This window comes from Euprymna scolopes, chromosome 32, assembly GCF_053919585.1.
Source record: "Euprymna scolopes isolate OS-2025 chromosome 32, ASM5391958v1, whole genome shotgun sequence".
Taxonomy (NCBI): Eukaryota; Metazoa; Mollusca; class Cephalopoda; order Sepiida; family Sepiolidae; genus Euprymna; species Euprymna scolopes.
Genome location: NC_136513.1, coordinates 51,464,834 through 51,485,594, shown reverse-complemented (window position 1 = coordinate 51,485,594; position 20,761 = coordinate 51,464,834). Strand labels below are relative to the sequence as shown.

At 30.7% G+C, this 20,761-nt stretch overlaps 1 protein-coding gene across 3 annotated transcripts in view; it reads left to right on the top strand.

Annotated features, from left to right (window-relative positions):
• Positions 1-534: 534 nt before the first annotated feature.
• Positions 535-20,761, top strand: part of LOC145256350 (transcription factor YY2-like) — a 46,563-nt gene continuing 26,336 nt past the window's right edge. The window contains exons 1-6 of one of the 3 annotated variants that reach the window (XR_013863980.1): positions 535-1,195; positions 8,164-8,320; positions 12,483-12,566; positions 18,692-18,749; positions 19,214-19,372; positions 19,627-19,796. Coding sequence is in view for 1 of the 3 variants with exons in the window: in XM_080115167.1 (XP_079971293.1) it covers positions 709-1,195; positions 8,164-8,320; positions 12,483-12,566; positions 18,692-18,749; positions 19,214-19,372; positions 19,627-19,796 (1,115 nt within the window). In the remaining 2 variants the exon portion in view is untranslated. The remainder of the gene's footprint in view (positions 1,196-8,163; positions 8,321-12,482; positions 12,567-18,691; positions 18,750-19,213; positions 19,373-19,626; positions 19,797-20,761) is intronic. The other 2 variants (XR_013863979.1, XM_080115167.1) reach the window with 2 other exon arrangements.

Sequence of the window (20,761 nt, the reverse complement as noted above, 5' to 3'; positions counted from 1 at the left end):
GACAACCAATGTTATCTACTTAATTATCATGTCACAATTCGTAACATGTTACTGCATTATTACATAAAATATGTATTTAAACGATTTCACGCTTCATTAATCCGCCATTATTCGTTTTGAAATGTAACTTAAACAAGGGAAGTATTTAACCCATAGTTTGGAATTTTTTTTATTATTTTAGCATAACTTGCATATTTTTTTCGAAAACTATTTTCCATAATAATGAATTTTTTACATCATAATTTTTCGTAATTTTTTGATATATTACTAATTTCGACATGTAAATTAATTTTTTGCGTTGAAATTTCATTTTCCGATTTTTGTTATTATTCCAAACAAGCACAAAGCATAACTATTCTATGAAAGCACTAGCATTTTCTTTCTTTTTTTTTTTTAATCAAAATTTCTGGATTCGGCATTAAATAACCGGAAAAGGGTTGAGATGCCGTAAAACAAACCCGCAAAAACAACTAGAGAGAAAGAGGGAGAGAGGAGGGAGCGCGCAGCTGCTGCCTGTTTTTCTCATGAATATTCATATATCGTGTGTCAGGTCACGTGGTCTCTGTTTTCCTCTCCGCCTCTTCCTCACACTACTCCCCTCTTTTCTTCTTTTGCCTTTCCTCCTCCGTCCCTCCTACTCCGTCATAATACCTAGAAAACTTTCAGCGCCGCAGAAGAAAAAAAAAAAAGCAAAAGCGCAAAGACAAGATGGCGTCCGTGATCGGTTCAGAGGTAGAAATACAGGAGGTGGAAGTGGAGTCCATTCCGGTGGAGATGCCCGTCGAAACGGTAGAGACCAGCGACGACACGGTGGAGGTACAGCCGATGATCGCCTTGCAACCGTTGGCCGCCGATTCGGCCCACGAGGAAATCGTCCTGCAGACCCGCGAGGAGGTGGTCGGCGACCCGAACCTCGTGTACGCCGACTCCTCGTCGATTCCCGTTCCGGAGATCGAAATATCCACTGAGGAGGCGACCACAACTCGGAGGGGCAAGGGCAACGGCGGAGGCGGTGGTGGGGCCAGCGGTGGTGGCAAAAGAAGGGCCAACAGGTCGAAAAACAACACCGTCTCGACGTCGGTCGTCGGGGCTGATCTGGCATTCGATGGTAGCTCGGCCGCCAAGAAATGGGAACAGAAACAAGTCCAAATCAAAACGTTAGAAGGAGAATTCTCAGTGACGATGTGGGCTACAGGTTTGTGCCTTTCAGTTGTTTTATTTTATCTAAAAAAAAAATAATAAAATTGATGTTAATGTCAATCTGCTAGCTGATGTGTAATTCTGTGTTGTAGAAAAAGAATAACGTGTGGTATTTACTAGAATAGACAACAAACTGAGAAAAAGTGGCCAAGAAACGACTATATAACAAATAAATATCACCAGAGATCAGATAAGTTACTCTTCTACCTACCCGGGTAAGGTTTTTTATGGTTTAACTTGTGTCAAATCCTTTATTTACTTCAAAACGCAAGTAGTAACGAGTCTTAAGTTAGAACAACAAAATGGCGACAGAAGCCTGTCATCTCTGAAGTCTCCATAATCGCTCAAAAGCCGAAAACTAAAACAAAATACTGACAGAAATATATCCAATAAATGTCACGTTGACATTTATTGGGTGGATTTCTATCAAAAGCTGCTAAAAAAACTTAGTCCTGAAACGGTAAAATCCGATCCAAAACACTGATCTCGCCTAAACAACACATTTCGTATAAAGAGAAGAAAGTCGATAAAAAAGGTCATAGCTGTCGAGTGACGTAAGTCGGGAATTAGGACAGGTTTAATGGCGCTTCTAAACTGAGCTGTTGGACTAAAATTCTTGCTTTTTCTTCTCCTCTCCGACGGTTGTTTTCATTTGTAAACATGTTTGTTTTGGTTTTGCTGTCCGCCATCATGAATCTCATGGGCGCCGCCATCTTCCATCGAAAAATATGGCGGAGAAGATTTCGACAAAAATGGCGGACGGCGGCCATCTTTGTTCAGACCACACGAACCGTCCTTGAAATTCTCTCGCCTAAAAATCCCTTCTCCAAGACGAATAAAATAAAAAAATCAAACTATATATACGCACAAAGTGTTATTGAATCGTTTTGTATGATTATTTAATTCGTAAGCATTATAATTTAACGATTAATTCGACCGCGAAACTTGCTAATTTCAATTACGATCTATCTTGTTGGACTTAGCGCGACACACACGCATTTTTCGATGTCGTATTTTTAACAAACAATACACGAATGCTTGCTAATATACATCTTTTATATACTTAGATGTGCTTCTCTGTATGTTATAAATATACCTATATACTTTGTATATTGTTTTCTCTGTATTTTATAGGTTTTGTTTAAGTTAATACTTTATAAATTTTTTGATTTTTTTTTTTTTGTTTTTTTTTACGTTTTGTTTAAGAAACAAACTTTTTAGAAGATGCAAATTTAAAACTAAAAAATAAAATTTATTTTTTATGCAAAATTTTACGTTTTGATATATTTATATATATATATAAAAATATACACATAAATATAAAAATAATTAATCAGAGAAAAATATTTAGAATTAAATAATTTAGAAGTTTTTTTTTTTTATGATTTTAAGTGTAAAAAAGGAAAAAAAAAACATTTCAAGGCAAAAATCTAATTAGTGAAATTTATCCAAAAAAAATATTGGAGAAATATTTTGCTTTTATTATGATAAATGTTTTAAGAAAACTTTTACCCAAAAGTTTCTTTTTGGATAATTTTTTAATGTCTGAAAAATTTTTTGCACAAAGAATTTTTGGTAACTAATTATTTCCATTGCATATTGTTTCTTTTTAAATTTTTTTTTTTTTTTTTAAATTTTTATTTTATTTTAAATTTTTATTTTAGTAATAAAAAAAATTAACTTTCCTTTTTGATTTTGAAGTTTTTATATTTTATTATTATATAAATGTTAAATTCTATAATTGTTTTTAAATGACAGTCAGAAATGATTAAAAACGTTTTTGCAATAAATATTGATTTAATTTTTTTGGTGCTTAGCATTGTTTTCAAATTTTAGGTTAAATTCCAGTTTTATATCTTTTTTTTTTTTTGTATTAAATTGTTAGGTGGAAGCACAGAATAGTTACGAAAACGCCCCCTCCACATGTTAAGAATGGCTTTCGAAATAACGTATTTCAGCACGATAAAAAGTGCATAAGTACCAATTTTTTTTTAATCAATTAAACAATCTTTTAAAATGTAAATATTTTCAACATTTTAGTAACAATTGGTCTGACAATTTTTTGATGAATTTATAAAAAAATTGATATGAATTTTTTGTTTATAATTTTATTTTAAAATCATTTTTATACAAAAAAATGTAATATTTACATGTCGAATGTGTTTTCTATATAGTAGATATACGAAGAAAATTAACTTATTTAATTTAAAAAGAAATATTCAAGAAATATGTTGTATTGAAAATTCCAATTCACTGACAATTTCTCATAAAATGTTTAAGATTTAAATATCAATTTATTTTCATAATTATTTTTTAACTAATATAAATGTTTAGAATTCGAATAATTTTGTGACAATTTATACATAATTTTGATTAAAAACTATTTCTTACATGTTTAATTTTTTCTCCTTTTCGTTTGAAAAATCCAAAATAATTTTATACATTTTATAAATAAAAGTTTAATCATTAATGAAATAAGTCTTAAAAAGTTTTATTTTTATTATTGTTTTTCTGACTTTTTTCTTTTTGAAAAAAATTTTCTTTTACCAAAACTCTACAAAAATTTTGTAAATTTAATATTAAAATGTGAATTTTCCAGATTTTATTAATAGCAAGTTACAGAAATTGTAAAATGATATATTTTATAATGGACAACCATTTTTAAAAATAAATTATTTCTTCTGTTAAAATGAAATTTAAAGAAACTTGTTAAAAGCTTCCCATATTCTTGAATTGACTTTTAATCTAAAGATTTGATGTTTTGAAAGTTTTAATGTTTTGAAATATTTAAATATTCTTAAAATAATAATTGGACAAAAGTAAAAATATTAAACAATTTTAAATCAAAAACGTAAAATTTTATTTTTATTTGTTGATTCGCCTAGAAATAAATTTAAATTCTGTGAAAATTTTAAATTTTCACAGAATTTAAATTTATTTCAGATTTTATTTTTAAAGTTGTTTTAATTACATTTCAAAAATGTTAAAACGCAATTTAGTTAATGAAATTTGTTCAGTTTTGATAGTATAAGTTCTTTAAATATTTTTTTTAGAGTTATTTCCTGATTTTTAAATTAAAACTTGTAATAAAAATAATTAGGGAACCTATTTTTTTATTAAAATTTTATCATTGAATTGAGTCTTTTAGATTTAAATACAAAAATTTGGTAATTTATATTTAAATTAAGTTTAGATTCCCCCCCCTCCTGAAATTATAAAATTCACTTTGAATTACATTTAAAAAAAAAAAAAAAAATGCCCCCCCCCCCCCCTTTTTTTTTTCCTCTTGTGTCCGGTCTCTTGCTCCACTTTTGTTTTTCTCCCCTAAAAATAACCCAAGTCTAAACTAAAGTATATTTGTACCCCCCTCGTCTATTACTTTCCCCGTAATCTCCTCCGTACCAAATCGGATCTCTGTTGTCCTTCTCCGTTTTTTCCCCTTTTTCTCCATTCTTCTCTCAAACCGCCAATCAAGGCAGACGGAGAGAGAGAGAGAGCGAGGCCTCCTTCCTTCTTCTTCCTTTGTTAGGCATTTTACGATATGGAATTTTATTACGGCATAAGTAAATAATTATTTTCATTTTTTATTCCTTTCCTTATTATGTGCATCTTATTTCTTATTTCAACTTGAATTGTAAATAATCTCGAAATCTGAAGCAAAAAAAAAAAAAAAAAAAGAGAGAAAAAATGGGCGTAAAAAAAATTGGAATCGAACGTCAAAACGTTTTTGTTCCAACGTTCTACTTTCGTTTTCGTCTCAGAAAAAAAAAATTCCTTCTTTTAAATAATTTTGTCACCAAAAAAAAACAACAAATTTGTTAAAGCTTTTCGCATGAAATAAACTTTAGATCTATTATTTTAGGCTGCGATCATGTAATTTGCTTTCATCTTTATATACGGAAATTGTTTTTATTTTTTTTCTTTCATATTGCATTCAAATGTTTTTTGTTTTTGCGTGATTATTACAAAGCTTTTTTTCTTTGTTATTTTTATGAATGAAGGTATTCAAACGAATTGAAATATAAGCAAATGTGGAAATTGTTTTTTAAAATTATTTTTAAAAGAATGAAACTTAATTATTCTAATTAATTCCCTTAACTTTGCCGTTGATGGATATTTTATTTGAACAATATTGTATTTCAACAAATATGGTTCATTTCACGGCCCATCCCTCCTCGTCTGTCCATTTCAATTCTCCTGTAAGTCCATTTCTTCTACGATCCAATCTGGCATTCGCATATTTCTAATTAAATATTTTTCTCATTTTGGCATTACATCAAAAGCAACAATAATTAAATGCAAAAATAGCTTCGATTTTATTCCTTATATTTTGTTTATTGTTTATGCTAAAAATAAAAATGGTCTAATTCTGCAAAGGTTACCGGTACAAAATATAAATCCATTTCGTACTTAACGTATTTAGAAATTCTTTAGAATATAGTTAAGTCATAAATTTTTAGATTAACACACTTTTAAAAAAATTTTAAAATAAGAGGGGGTTCAGTTTTTAATGTAGAGTGAACGGGAAATGAACCCCGATTTCTTGGCCGGTCTTTAGTCAAGGAAATCCCCTCTATAAAAGATGAACAGTTTAAACTTTGTGTTAAACGTTAATACAAACGCAAATTTTGAATCATTCTGAATTTTGTTTTTACTTTAAGGATTGAAAAGTAAGCGATTTTTTTCATTTATTTATATGAAATATATATATATATATATATATATATATATATATATATAATTTTTTTTTTTTTTTTTTTTTTTTTTTTTTACCTAAAAAAAATCCCTCAATTATCGGCCCTTGGTTACCATCTGGGATCTTTTATATAAACACCTGGACCAGTAAAACAGAAATTGGCCCCAAACATGAATTTAGATGCTTACAAAATATTTGTTAGTAATACAGACCTTTATTATTTAGAAACCCATTCTTAATATGGGGAGGGTTTTTTTTTTTTTTTTTTTTTTTTTTTTATAACTATTCTGTACTTTCATGTAACAATTTAATAAATTCAATTTTTGCGGTTTCTTGTTTATCTTAAAGATCCTATGTAAAAAAAAAAAAAATGAATAAATGACTAAATAATAATTAAAAACAAAAAGATACCGTAGTCCGTATTCTGCATTTCTGAATCTGGGAGACTTTTTTTTTTTTTTTTCCAGATGTGTCAAAAAAAAATGCTTATTTTAGATAAATCTGATTAACATATTTTCAAAAAATTAAAAAAGGAATCAAATATTAATCCATCAAAAATTCAAACAAAAAATATAATATAGAAAATTCCTTAACCCATGGATTTTCACAAATAAGCTCTTTTCATCAGAGAATAAGCAGTGAAAAATGTGGTGCTCGTTAAGATAATTGACAGATCGTTCTTTTTAAATATGTTGTTTTAAGCCAAAACAAAAGTACTTACTTGTCATGTCGAAAATAGTAATATATCCAAAAATTGACTACTCATAGTCGAACAACTGTTGTGTTTTTAGTAAAAAAAAAAAAAAAAGTATCGCTATCGGCTAAAACAAAACATCCCCATTAAAGTAACGAAAAGGGAGGATAAGTATGCCGTTTGTATTCACGATCTTCATCTACGGAAAATGCCATTATTTTTTTTCCCCCTCAATATCCTCAAAAATTACTATAAATAATTTTTGTAATTCTTTGATATAGTATTATTTTTGACAATCAAGCACTGCTGTTTTTGTTTAAAACATTTTTAAAAATTGATCTGTTGACTCCATCTTAAAACGAGCACCAAAAATATTTATCAGCGATTAAAGTTGAAAATGTGTTTAAAAAGAAGCTTTTTGTTGATTTGAAAGGCATTTTCAATAGAATTAAATATGATGCAAGTGAAAGTGCAAATCTATGAAGTTGTAAACAATAAGTACCAACAGGAGAAATCTAGTTTGAATGGATTATATTGAAATCCAAAAGTCAATTAAATTTGAACATATTTTATGAAGTTGAACTCCGCACAAATATATATTGGGTTGATGCAAAAATGTTATTCCAAAAAATCTCAGAATATTTTTGATTTATTTAAAAAATAAATCAAATATAATTTTAAAGCGATTAATAATTTTTGCCAGCCACAGCAGGTCTGTAAATCTCTGTAGTCGAATTGAGTTGTCTACCCTTGAAATTAAAAAAAAAAATATGGCATGTTTATGAGCTCAATGGTCATAAAATTTGATTTTCTGTTAAAAATAAGACTTGATTAATTTACATGATTTTTAAAGTGTGACATATTCATTCCGTGACAGTTACATGCATCATAAAGAATTTGTTTTAAATAAGCACCATTCAGATATATAATTACACTTTCGTACGGGTTTGTGCTCATCATCATATTCGGTTTTATATGCATATCTAGCCAGGTCTTCTCCCTCTTATCAGATCCGTTCTTGACATTTTCATGTTTTTCTTAAAAAGAAAATACTCTTCCTCAACCAACTAACCTTGCTGCTTCAACTATTCTGCATCTACTAACCTTAACTTTCATTAATTCTTTCAATGTGACCATACCAACAAAGTCTCTTTTCTGTATGCATCTCTCTTTACTACAAAGCGTACAACAACCGCAACAATCTGAAGACTCCCATCGGTATTTGCTACAAATATTGTCATCATCTTTTGGGAATCAATTTAAAATATTAATATCCTGAGGAAAATTGGATGTAACTGGTGTTATACTTAACTGAAATTAGCAAGGCAGGAGGCAAGTCTTGTTACCTCTTTTAAGCAATTAAGTTAATCATTCTGAATTGTAATGTTTTTCATTAGTTTAGTTACATTAAGTGTAAAAAAAAAAAAAAAATGGAGGGAGTATTATTAATCTTATGCTTTTTTTTTTTTTTTCTTCAGCTATAGTATAAAAAAAAAGTATAGGGAGAAATTATTTCAGACCCCCCCCCCTTGTTACTTGTTTTTATTCAAATTTTTCTTTTTCTCCCTTCCAGGTACGGATGATAAATCAAAGTTGGAAGATGAAAGCGTGTCCAGTGTTTCAGAGACGGATGCGGATTTTACTGAATACATGACTGGCAAAAAAATTCCTCCTGGCGGTATACCAGGTCTTGATTTAAGTGATCCAAAACAATTGGCAGAGTTTGCACGGTAAGGGCTCCTTCCTCTCTTTACACCCTTGACGGTTAAAACCGATGCAAGTCATGAGGTTTACATTCCTGATTTTAATAATCAAATTCTCCTCTTAAACAATTTTCGGTTTTTATCCAGAAAAATTTTGATGTACATACCCATAATGAAATTATCATCTTCCAAAAATCATGAATTAAGTAGTTTTATTTTTTATCAAGAAAACAATTTTTAAATGATTAATGGGAATTCTTAGGCATTACAATAAAAAAATCTAGAAAGCATGAATTATTGTTGACTGTTTTAGACTTTTCAAAATGGCAGGTGAGACAGTCACTCTTCAGTTACTTGAGTGTTGATAAGTGAAATAATATTAGAATTTGAATGTAACGGAAAAATTTTACAATATTTATTAGGCATTTTAATGATTTCTTCAAATTTCAGTTTTTTTTTTTTTTTTTTTTTTTTGTTTTTTTTTTTTTTCAAAAGTATAATATGAGCACAATCTCCAATGTGAAAATTCAGATTTGAAGGGAATTAGATAATTTTTTTTTCTTTTACATTTTAAGACATTTTCCAGAATAGAAATCATATTATTGATTTTGATTAAAATTGAAATAAGATTTAGTGTCATTGTATATTTATATAAAGGGACATAAGTGGGGCAAAACTGTTCCGTGAGTAATTTTACCCACATTCAATGTTTTTCCTGTTATATAAAATACAAATTACAATTAAATTTACCAAAATAATCCAAGATGGTAAAACTAAAGTATATCATAAATATTAAAAGAATTAATATTTATAAAGTAATCTCAACCAGATGTAAAAGCTCGATAAAACCAAATAGGAGATAGAGCTTATAATAAGAGCAAAGAGTTATAAAACATGTTAAAAAACACTTTGAAAAAGAGTTGGAAACGCTTAATAAGTAGATAGTCCCTAATCCGCAGAGTTTCGAAGAAATACTTTCCTTCTCATCAAAGGGTAGGAATGAGCAAAATGCGGGATCGGATTTTGCATACAAAAGTATTTGATGAAACTGCAAGTACGTCAAAGATCTTACTTGATAACAAAAAGTGAAGCAGAGGGCATATGTTGAAGAAAAAGGTGATTACACGTGAAGGGATAGTCTAGTGAAAGGTAACTTATCCAATGACGGTAAAATCCAAATATATAAATCCAAGAAAGTTAATTGAATTTCCATTCGCACAAGTAAAATCCAAGGAAATCACGTAATTGGAAGATGATCCAAAATAATCCAAAAGGCCGAAATCCATGGAATAATTGACAAATATGTACAAGGAAAAGAGGAAAAAATTTCAATAATATTAATAAAAGAAAAATAAGACATGCGTTTGACACTGCTACCGAGACAAAATGAATGTGAATTATTCCATGGATTTCGGCCTTTTGGATTATTTTGGATCATCTTCCAATTACATGATTCCCTTGGATTTTACTTGTGCGAATGGAAATTCAATTAACTTTCTTGGATTTTACCGTCCTTGGATAATTTACCTTTCACCAGACTATCCATTCATGTGTAATCACCTTTTTCTAAACCATATTCCCTCTGCTTCACTTTTTGTTATCAAGTTAGATCTTTGACGTACTTGCAGTTTCATCAAATACTTTTGTATGCAAAATCCGATCCCGCATTTTGCTAATCCCTACCCTCTGATGAGAAGGAAAGTACTTCTTTGAAACTCCGCGGATTAGGGACTATCCACTTATTAAGTGTTTCCTTTTCAGATTAAATGTTTTAAACTCTTTTTCAAAGTGTTTTTTAACATGTTTTATTAACTGTTTGCTCTTATATATGTGTGTGTGTGTGTGTCAGTTTTCTCTGATATTTTTATGAAGTTTTTTTTTTTTATCACAAGATACATAAAAAATCTTGTCATATAAAGCAAGTAATTAATTTGTGCTAAACAGAAATTTAATTTTCAATCAATTTTATATTTAATCCAATAGTTTTTTTCTTCTAATTCTCAGTCTTATGTCCTCTCTCTACCGCCTAAATCATTAAATACAGATTGTGATAACTTTAAAGATTTAATTAGAAAGTAAGTTATAGCAAGAATTAAATTTTGGTTACCTTGAAGGTGACGGAAATCCTTTTTTCTTTTTTCCTTTGTTTTTTCTTTTCCTTTCTTTTTCTTTTCCTTTCTTTTTCTTTTCCTTTCTTTTTCTTTTCCTTTCTTTTCCTTTTCCTTTCTTTTCCTTTTCCTTTCTTTTCCTTTCCTTTCTTTTCCTTTCCTTTCTTTTCCTTTCCTTTCTTTTCCTTTCCTTTCTTTTCCTTTCCTTTCTTTTCCTTTCTTTTCCTTTCCTTTCTTTTCCTTTCCTTTCCTTTCCTTTCTTTTCCTTTCTTTTCCTTTCTTTTCCTTTCCTTTCTTTTCCTTTCCTTTCTTTTCCTGTCCTTTCTTTTCCTGTCCTTTCTTTTCCTGTCCTTTCTTTTCCTGTCCTTTCTTTTCCTGTCCTTTCTTTTCCTGTCCTTTCTTTTCCTGTCCTTTCTTTTCCTGTCCTTTCTTTTCCTGTCCTTTCTTTTCCTGTCCTTTCTTTTCCTTCGTTTTGTTTTAATGCCGGTGCATGCATTGCGTTGTTTGGTGCCGTAAGATTTCAGTAATGAAAAAAATAACTTTTAGATTTTTTTAGATGATATTTTGGATTATTTAGACTATTGTTCTCATCTTGTTATTTGCACAACGTCATTTAGAAAGGAACCCTTTATTTAATCCACAGTCGGCATGCTATTCTGTCACTGACTGGGTAGAACTCTCAAGTAATTTGCACTTAATGTTTGTGTTAGAGAAGATCTAATCCATGTGAAGGTTGTTGATAAAGTGCATATCTGTAATTTGATTTTTTACAAAGGAGTTTCCACTTATCAAGGCCCGGAAGCCACTCTAGGATAAGGGTTATGAGTGTACGGTAGTTAATGGGCCAATATCGTAGTAATCGTTAGTAGTGGAAATTTGAATTATTTAAGGGGAGGACTAATCAAGAACTTGTTCACGGATTTGAAGATTACCCTATTGTAGTCAGCTGGAAATGGAAGAGTTCCACAGGCATGTGATCTTGCTCGTCTTGGTTTTTTCTACAAATACTATTATGGCATGTATTCTTCAGAATTGTTGGATCCTTTTTCCTGCTTCCTTTGTTCCAGCTCATTTGATTTGTTGGTCTAGTGGTCTTCATCAATTCAATGTTTTGAAACTATAAACCATGGTCTTTCTAAGACGAAGGTCTATAAACATCTTGTCTTTGCAATAATCATCTTTTGTTCTTAACTCCTTACATCAAGTGGCTTTATGCTTTGTCTGGGATATTTTCCATAAAAAAAATTTGGCACTTCTGCATGCCAATGACATGAGGCATCTGAGATAAGTTATCGATCCCCGTTCTTTGAATGCTCTCTATCGGCCATTCTGTGAACCTCCAATATAAACCAGGGTCATTGTATAAAAAATTTAGCAAAATAAAATTTTAAAAACATGAAACGTTTATGGAGGTTTAAGAATATATTTTTTTGTGCAGAAAGATTTTTTTTCTTCACAGTAAGATTGTATAAACATATATCAAAACAAAAGTCAGTTATCGACCCTGTTCTAGGCTCACAAATGCTTTCTACCGGCCGTTCTTGAAACTAAAAAGCACACATTTGCCTCATGTCATTGACATGCAGAAGTGCCAAAAATAAAATTTTTGGTATCCTCACAATTGCAATTTACTTTGTTATGATTGGCGGAAAAAGAGCATACTACCTTTTGTAGATTTAATAAAGGGCTCCATTTAAAATTCTGTGCAGATTCTGGAGTTCAACAAGATATATCTTGAAGAAAATCAAAGGTTATACTGTGCGAAACATAAAAATAACACTCAAGATACGAACGGTGGTTTGGCTATAATTCAAATGATACAAATTTGTTGTTTCGTTGTGAAGTGCTTAAATTATGCTTACATCTTTGAAATATTATGAACATAATTCCGTCGTCAGATCTTTGTTTACATGTTTGTTGCATCTTCTACTATTGAAGCTCTTTGTCATCGCACGATTACAATTGTCTACAATAAAAACGATTTGTGAAAAAAGAAATTGACATTTCATCTACTTTGATGACTATTTTGCCACCTACCTAGAATTTTTTTTTATTTAAAAATTTTTTTTTATTTATTCTAGTAACACGTCTACAGTGCGTGCGAGGAAAGAAAAACGTGACCTGACAGTTGACCTGGACGGGCTTTACCATTCGCGCCTTTCTGGGTAAGCATCAGTTTAATGCTTCTGATTGTTTATTTTTTATTTATTTATTTTATTTTATTTTTTTTTTTCAATTTTTTTTTTTTTTTTTTTTTTTTTTTTTTTCAGTTCCAATAAAGTTTCATTATTTATGCCCTGCTGAGTCTTTTTACACCTGTTTTTGCAAATAACTTTCTCCGACCCCTTCACTTGTTAATGTGATGTCAAGAAAATCTGCTTGCACACTGATTTTTGTGGAATTGGTCCCTTTTGTATCATCCTGGAAATTTATCTTTTCATCAAAGATTAACAGAACGATCACCATATTATTACTTTTAAAAAAAAATTTTTTTTTTTATTTTTAAATTTTTGGTTTCTGTCCAGATGTCCCCTTATATTAAAAATCAAAAATAAAGAAAAATCTGTACGATATATAATCAAAACAAAAACATCATATTCCAAAAATCACATAAATTGATCAAGTAGTTATATTTTTTAAATAAAAAATAATAATAAAAATCAAATTATATGAGTAACAGAAGAGTGGTTGTCTTGTATACCATTTTTAAAACCATCTAAAAAAAAAAGATACCTCAACATGATTCAAACTTGCAAGATTAATCTTGTAATGCCTACAAATTCCCTTTAATCATTTAGAAATGATTTTCTTATAAAAATAAAACTACTTCATCAATTTACGTAATTTTTGGAATATGATATTTTTGTTTTGTTCCGTGTACATATATCAAATTTTTCTTTTTGTTTTTAATATCAAGGAAATTCTGGACAAGCACCAATTTTATTTCTTACATTTCTATAATAGTCAAAAGAAACTAAAAATTTTCAAAATCAATATCAGTCGGTATAGACTTCAAGGCTAACTGACAAATCGAAGAGGCAGTTCTTCAAAGCAGTGGTGGAGTTTGTCCTTGTTTATGGTGCTACAATTTGGACATTCGCCGAAAGATTGGAAAGAAAGCTGGACGGCACATACATCCGTATGCTACGAACAGTGTTAAATATATCTTGGCAAGATTATCCCACGAAGCAGCAATCAACGTGCCATATCTACTTCCATCAGGTAGCGACATCTATGATTTGCCGGTCACTGCCATAGGAACAAGCGAGAGGTGATGAGAAATGTATTGCTGTGGACTCCACGGCACATGAGCATAGAACTATTTAGATCCACGCACATCCAGGAAATTGAACATGACGATAACTGATGCTGAAGATCTGAGGCAGCTGATGAAAACGCATCCTCTGGCCTTCATCAGGTGCTTAACGACGCCGGGATGGAAATGCTGAGTCTCTTAAACTTCCATAGTTGTTGTTTCACCATGTTTTAACCAACTAATCCTCTGCTTTGGGTAGGATTGAAACCGCTATCTTAAGACAATGCTTATTTGGAACTGAAGAGACTCAACACCTCTGTCCACTGCACTGTGGCCTGTAGTTAACCACCTGAAGAAGGCCAGAGGAATAGTTGGCCGAAACATGATGAAACAACAATAAAGATGAGGATAACAGTCTATAAATAAACAAATATACAAGTAAATAAACAAATATACAAATAACTCATCTCAAAGGATAAAATATAAATAAAAAGAAATAAATAAAATAAAATATAAATAATATATAATACCTAATAATGCAGAGTCTCTAATTTTTCTATAGCAACACATTTATATCTGGTTAAATAATACAAATGATGTCCATATATCATCTGTCTGATCTTAAGTTTCTTGATAAGTGTTTTAGTTTTGGGCTTGAACTGGTTGATGAACTTACCATAGTTCTTATGGATGTTAATATTTTTATTCGAGAACAGTGATTGAGGAAAAATAATTTGTGATTTAAGGGCAGTTCTAAACTCAAAAAAATTCATGCTGATAACAACACTAAACACAGAAGACTTTTCACAGTTGTACCCTGTGGATACAAATCTTATTTGGATTACTAAAATATCTATAGTTACTTATAAAACATATATACGGCAATTAAACTACACAGAATTTTCCAGGTTTCATCCCCGTAAGAATTTGTCAGATTAAAATGCAAAGAATTGATTTGGTGTTAAGTTTTCTAGCTAGCCAATCAGATTCTTTATTTTCATCCATGTTTTTTATCCAATCGCTCAACGTTTTCTCGAATAAAGGTTTGACTGACTCCTATATCACCTTTCTTTTAGTTTTGGAGAATGGTGACTTATCCTTTATGTATGTACTTTTTCTTTCTGTGGACAAAACATGAAATGACATTTGTTTGACGGTATGTGCTTGGTTTTTCAAAGATTTTGGTTCTTATCATAAACTTCATAAGAAAAGGGGCGTTTTTTTTTTCCCCCCTCAAATAGTTTGGATCTTGGCATGTGTATTTGTAATAAGCATAAAATTAAAAAAAAATTTTTGTTAGTATTTTCATGCTTACGGGTGTCACCATGTTTTTCTACTCATGAAATGCACTCGTTAAGTGCTTTCTGTTTTCAGTTTTTTATTTTTGTTTTTATGAATACCATTATCTATTATTTCAATCTCCGTTGTTTGTATGTCCGCTAAAAACTATCATCTGCATTGTACAAGCACGAACGTGGTATCGTTAGAAAGAGCGATCTCTCGGACAGATAATATATCGAAAAATTGTGAAAAAAATTGTCAATTATTTTGTGTAGAAATGTTTTGTTACAAGGAGGATAAAACCTTTCTTTCGATGCGGTTTGCAAATCGCGAATGCGCCAACTGTTGTTACATTCTTTCGTTTTAAAAAAAAACTAAATTTGCACCATGCTAACATGTGTCCTCATGGTCCTATCGATAACATGTGCGAGTTCGCACCTAACCCACCTTTTTTTTTTTTTTTTTTTTTTTTTGCCAACAAAATTTTTCTTCTGGTTTTGTTTTTGGCTGATGGCACCCCAAGTCCCTTTTGTTTTTTCTTAGCAGTCATTGATAAGTTGATATTCAGGTAGCAGTAAACTTGTGAAACCTGAATATGATGACTTGGCGATATCCCCCCCCTCCCCTCCTGCTTACAAAAAAAAAAGTTTGCAAAATAGAAAAACCTATAAGAAAAGGAGGGAATAGTTGACTAGTTTAACAGAAATATAGGAAGTGAGATTACTATGAAGATAACGGTAGGAGGTGATTCACAAAGGCACACAAAAGGTCATCTGAAACAGGATTGTTAATCATGGTGTGATGGTGACTGGGGCAAAATCAAAACCTTCATATAATTTATGCATACGTGAATGAAATAAATCAAAGGATGTTAGACTCGAAAATACTTCAAAGAAATAAAAGGGCAGGTGAAGTGCTCTTAGGCCTTTGTAGGCTGTCGGCTACAGATTCTTTCTTCTTTCTTAGAACTGCACGCCTGTGGAACTCTGTTCCGTCTGCCTGCTTCCCTCCGGACTACAACTTGGATGTCTTCAAGTCTAATGTTAACAAATTCCTAATGAACCGCCCCCCTAATTAAACACTTCATAAAATCTCCTCACTAACGTGATGTACTTGCAATAACCCTTATCCCTGAGTGGCTTCCGGGCCTTGATAAGTGGTGATCACTGTGTAAAAAAAAAAAAAAAAAAAAGATTGTGGTGGATAGTATTTTGATAAAAACACTGGTCTCTTCACCTCCCTAGGTTAGGGTCAGAAAGGGCATTTGACCTTTAAAAATCTTTTCTCAACTTAGGAAATTATTTCCAAAGAAAATTCGATTTGTCCAGACTTAATTTGGAATTGAATTTTTAAGTCATTCCATACCAGCAAATAAAACGGATGTTAAACTGATGATATAAAGGTTGCCATGTGTTGGTGATGTGGACTGGTGCATTTGCACAAATCATCCGCATCTTCAGTTCCTTGCGAATACTTTTGTGTACAGTTCCCACACTGACATCAAACTGTGCACTTATTGTTTTTATAGATACACGATAGTCTTTATCTATGAAAATCTTTATTTGGCAAATCAACTCTTGTATTCGGACTTCCTTACTCCTCCAAACCTCATCATTTCTCACAGACTCCCTGCTTTCCTTGAATCTCTTATGCCACTCAAAATCTGATGCTCTATTCATGCAAGATGGTCCAAAAGCATTCTGAAGCATTCCATACGTTTCTGTAGCATTTCTTCAAGTTTAAAACAGAATTTTATTGCATATAGTGCTTCTAAAGTGTCCTCACGTCCAGATTGTATTTTTAAAATTCACCAGCTGTGACAATCAGGCTTTAGTAGGGTGTATTCGAATTCCTGCTGTAGCTGTTCATTTAAACCTGATATCATAAAAATTGGTCATTCATTTCATAAGATGTAAAGATGTATAACAATAACATACCAACTTTTCAAAAGTCTACAACAATTTTAAATGCCTGTACATAAAGTCTGGAAACTTATTGAAGGTACCTTGTAACCAGAGTGTTCTGAGTTTGGGAATGGGCAAAGCAACCACCACATTAAATCATTTCTTTAATCATTGTGGAATATCTTATTGCTGTCTGAACAACAGTGCACGCCACTTTTTTTGTCGCCTCTTTAACATGTTTGGATATCTCTTGTACTAGAAAGCTTGCTAGATTAAAAAAAGACATGGTTCAGAACTGCATACGAAGCTATATAACTGCATACAATGTGGTTGATATCACTTTGGACTGGACTGCATGATGAGCAGATGTAAAATGTTGGTTACCTGCATCTGAGACGCCCGCAGCATTTTAAGTACTAAAATAACTGGGTGCTTCTGTAGTATAATTCAGTTTCAAACAAATGCAGTTTAAGTAAAAACTCTTACATATTTGTGTCTGGTTGAGATGAGTAAAAATTGCAAAAATTATGGAGTGATGGTGTAGAAAAATAATTACAAGCAAAAACTTATTTTACAGTTTTATTGTAATTGTTAATAAAGCATTCTTAAAATTAACATTTTTTCCATAATTTAAAAAAAAAAAACTTTTTTTTTTAAATTAGTAAAAAAAACAACTTTTTTTTACTAATTTAGTAAAAAAAAAAAAAAACTTTTTTTTTTTTTTTTTTTTTTACTAATTTCCGCATGACACATAAGTACGTAATGTTCCTACTTAAAATACATTTTTGTAAATTGAATTATATATTATATTGAATTATATTGCACAAACACCAACAACTAAGGAAGCAATAAACAATACCACTTTACAATCAAGCCATGGGAAAAAAATCTAACAAATTTATATTCTGAATTAAACTTTTTTTTTTTTTTTTTTTTTTTTGCCTGAAAGAATGATCCATCATGCTTCCTAGTGCCTTGAATATCCTGACGTGTTATGGTGTCAATACAATGGGCAATACGCTGTACATGGCCAAACAACCTGAAATGTTCAGTGTCTTAGACCTCTGTATCCCTATAATTTCCAAGTTCTGATTCTTGTCCAGAATTCTTAGATTAAAAAAATAAAGAAAAATCTTTGTATGTACTCATGATTAAAAATATCATATTCCAAAAATCACATCAATTTGATCAAGTATTTAAAAAAAAAAAAATTTTTATAGGAAATCATTTTTAACTTTGCGTTCGTCACCTGTGTGTTCCAAACATGGTTAGTCCCATGTTGTGTTTATACACCCCCAATACAAAAATGTTTATAGTGTTATTCTGTAAAATATAGTTATCCTGCTGGTTCAGAATATATCTATAATCCCGTTGAACAGTTTGAATCACTTGTATCTTGTTGATATTAATATAAAATAATGCAATAAAATAAATGATAAAACTAAGAAAAAACTTTTGTAAATCTTAGATTTAAATCACATTTATTTTAAAATACTCACAGGATACACCAGTTTGTGTTATTTTTAATATTTACTAGCCTAAATGCCCGGCGTTGCCCGGGTGTTTGGAGGTGTGTTGTGCAAAAAAAAAAAAGTGACAGTAGGCAGTTCATTACATGAACATTACCTTTCAATCTGATTCACCTCTAAGGAAAACTGAGATACAACTGTACCATAACGATTACAATAAAACTGTATACGTATTTAATTTTTACTTTTTGCTATACCATCAGTTCGAGTACTGGGGGTGGGGGAGAAATAAGTTGCCAACTCAGAATTATGAGTGCTTAAAATTGAGGTGACAATTTGAGTAATTTTCTCTTATTTAAAATATTTTATTTGCTTTGTAGAGTAAAACCTAGAAAACCCGTTGATGATGTCCCCAGAACAGTTCCCTGTCCACACAAGGTAAGGTTTCTCATATTTAATGTACTTGTCACCACCTAACTTTTATGAACTTATAAAAATTTATAACTTATAAATACGTTTTAGCTCTTTTTCTGAATTTTTTTTTTAAGTAATAGCTAGAGCTTTGACAACAGCATATTCTTTTTATTGTTTTGACTCTTGAGTATATATCTGTTAATATCTTATGTTTTTATATAGATGGATGCCGTTCTCAGTTGATTAAGTGTGTCGGATATGTGCCCGAGAGTCAAAAGAATGAAAAGAATATTCTGTTGTCATAGACCTAGTAATAGCCCAGATGCTAGACCTGAAATCCCCCCCCCCCAGATTGATTCTGACTTTTTTCGACCCTGCATTAGTAATAATTTAATGTACAAATTATTTAGAGAATTTTTTTATTTTGTCTTATGAAAATATAACTTTTTAATTTTTTTTTTTTTTTTTTTTTTTTTTTTTTTGTAAAGGGTTGTAATAAGATGTTTCGAGACAATTCCGCGATGCGAAAACATCTTCACACCCATGGCCCACGTGTACATGTATGTGCTGAGTGTGGCAAGGCATTTGTTGAAAGTTCCAAACTGAAGCGACATCAGTTAGTGCATACTGGTGAAAAGCCATTTCAGGTAAAAAAAAAAAAAATTTTTTTTATTTTCCATCTTTTCCCCTTTATTTTATTTGAATAAAAAAAAAAATCGTTCCATGACAAGTATGTAGATTGTAAAGATTTTTCTGAAAGAGTTCCAGGTTTCGTTTTATAAACAATTGGAAACCTTTAAACCAAATTTGTGGTTCTCTAATGTTTAAATAAAAATGTGGCATTTGTTTTCCTCTCTCCTAGTGCACATTTAAAGACTTTTTTTTTTCTCTCTTTTATCAGTGCACATTTGAAGGCTGCGGCAAACGATTTTCTTTGGATTTCAACTTGAGGACACACGTGCGGATACATACTGGCGATAGGCCATATGTTTGCCCATTTGACGGCTGCAACAAGAAATTTGCACAATCGACAAATCTCAAATCGCACATCCTAACACATGCAAAAGCAAAGTAAGTACTTTTCTTTTTTCATTTGTGAATGCATATTTCATCAAATCGATTTTATGTATATGTGTGAATCAAAAATTGTTCCGCAAATTGTAAAGATGTCCTTTTACTTATTTGGCAATATTAATCGTACTAATGATCCAGAACATGACACAAGATCCCGTCAACATTTTCTGACAGTAAGTTGTCGGAAAAGCAGCCAGAAAAATACTGTGCAACTACGTATCAGCTGTCAACAGATGTTTTTGTTAATAGGAAAAAATCGTTTATATGATATTATTCTTTGAAAAAAAAAAAAGTTTTAGATCATAGTTGTTTCCATTGTTAAAGAAAAATTATTTTATTGAAATTTTTCTTGCAAAAACAAAACAAATTTCTTAGATACTTTCCATTTAAAAATTTTGATTTCCATTCTTAGTTTTCATATTAAAAAAAAAAAGAAAAAAAATTTATTTAAAATATTTGAAAAAAAATGAATATACTTTTCTTGAAAAAGATTTCCTTCATATAATCAACTTAAGTCTTATCTTAAAATTTTGTTTTCAGCATTTTGAATTTACCATCTGACATAATTTAATGTAAACAAACAACTTGCTGTTCTAGATGCCCGCAAATAAATTTATCCCCTGATCACAGTAGCCCCTTACGTCTCTCTAACAATGTGCTGTCTGAGCTAAATGGAAGTTTTTTTTTTTGTTTGTTTTTTTTTCTTCATCTTTAGTTTTTAAACACAATTGTTTTTCATGCGTATTTTTAGTGATTATTGGGGCTGTGACAACAGAATATTCTTTTCATTCTTTTGACTCTCAAGTATATATCCGACACGGTAAGACACAGTAAATAAACCGAGAACCACATCAGTCTATATAAAAGCATATAAGATATTAACGATTTAATAAAGACTAAAGAGTCAAAACAATGAAAAGAATATGCTGTTGTCACAGCCCTAGTGATTACAAACGTACAAA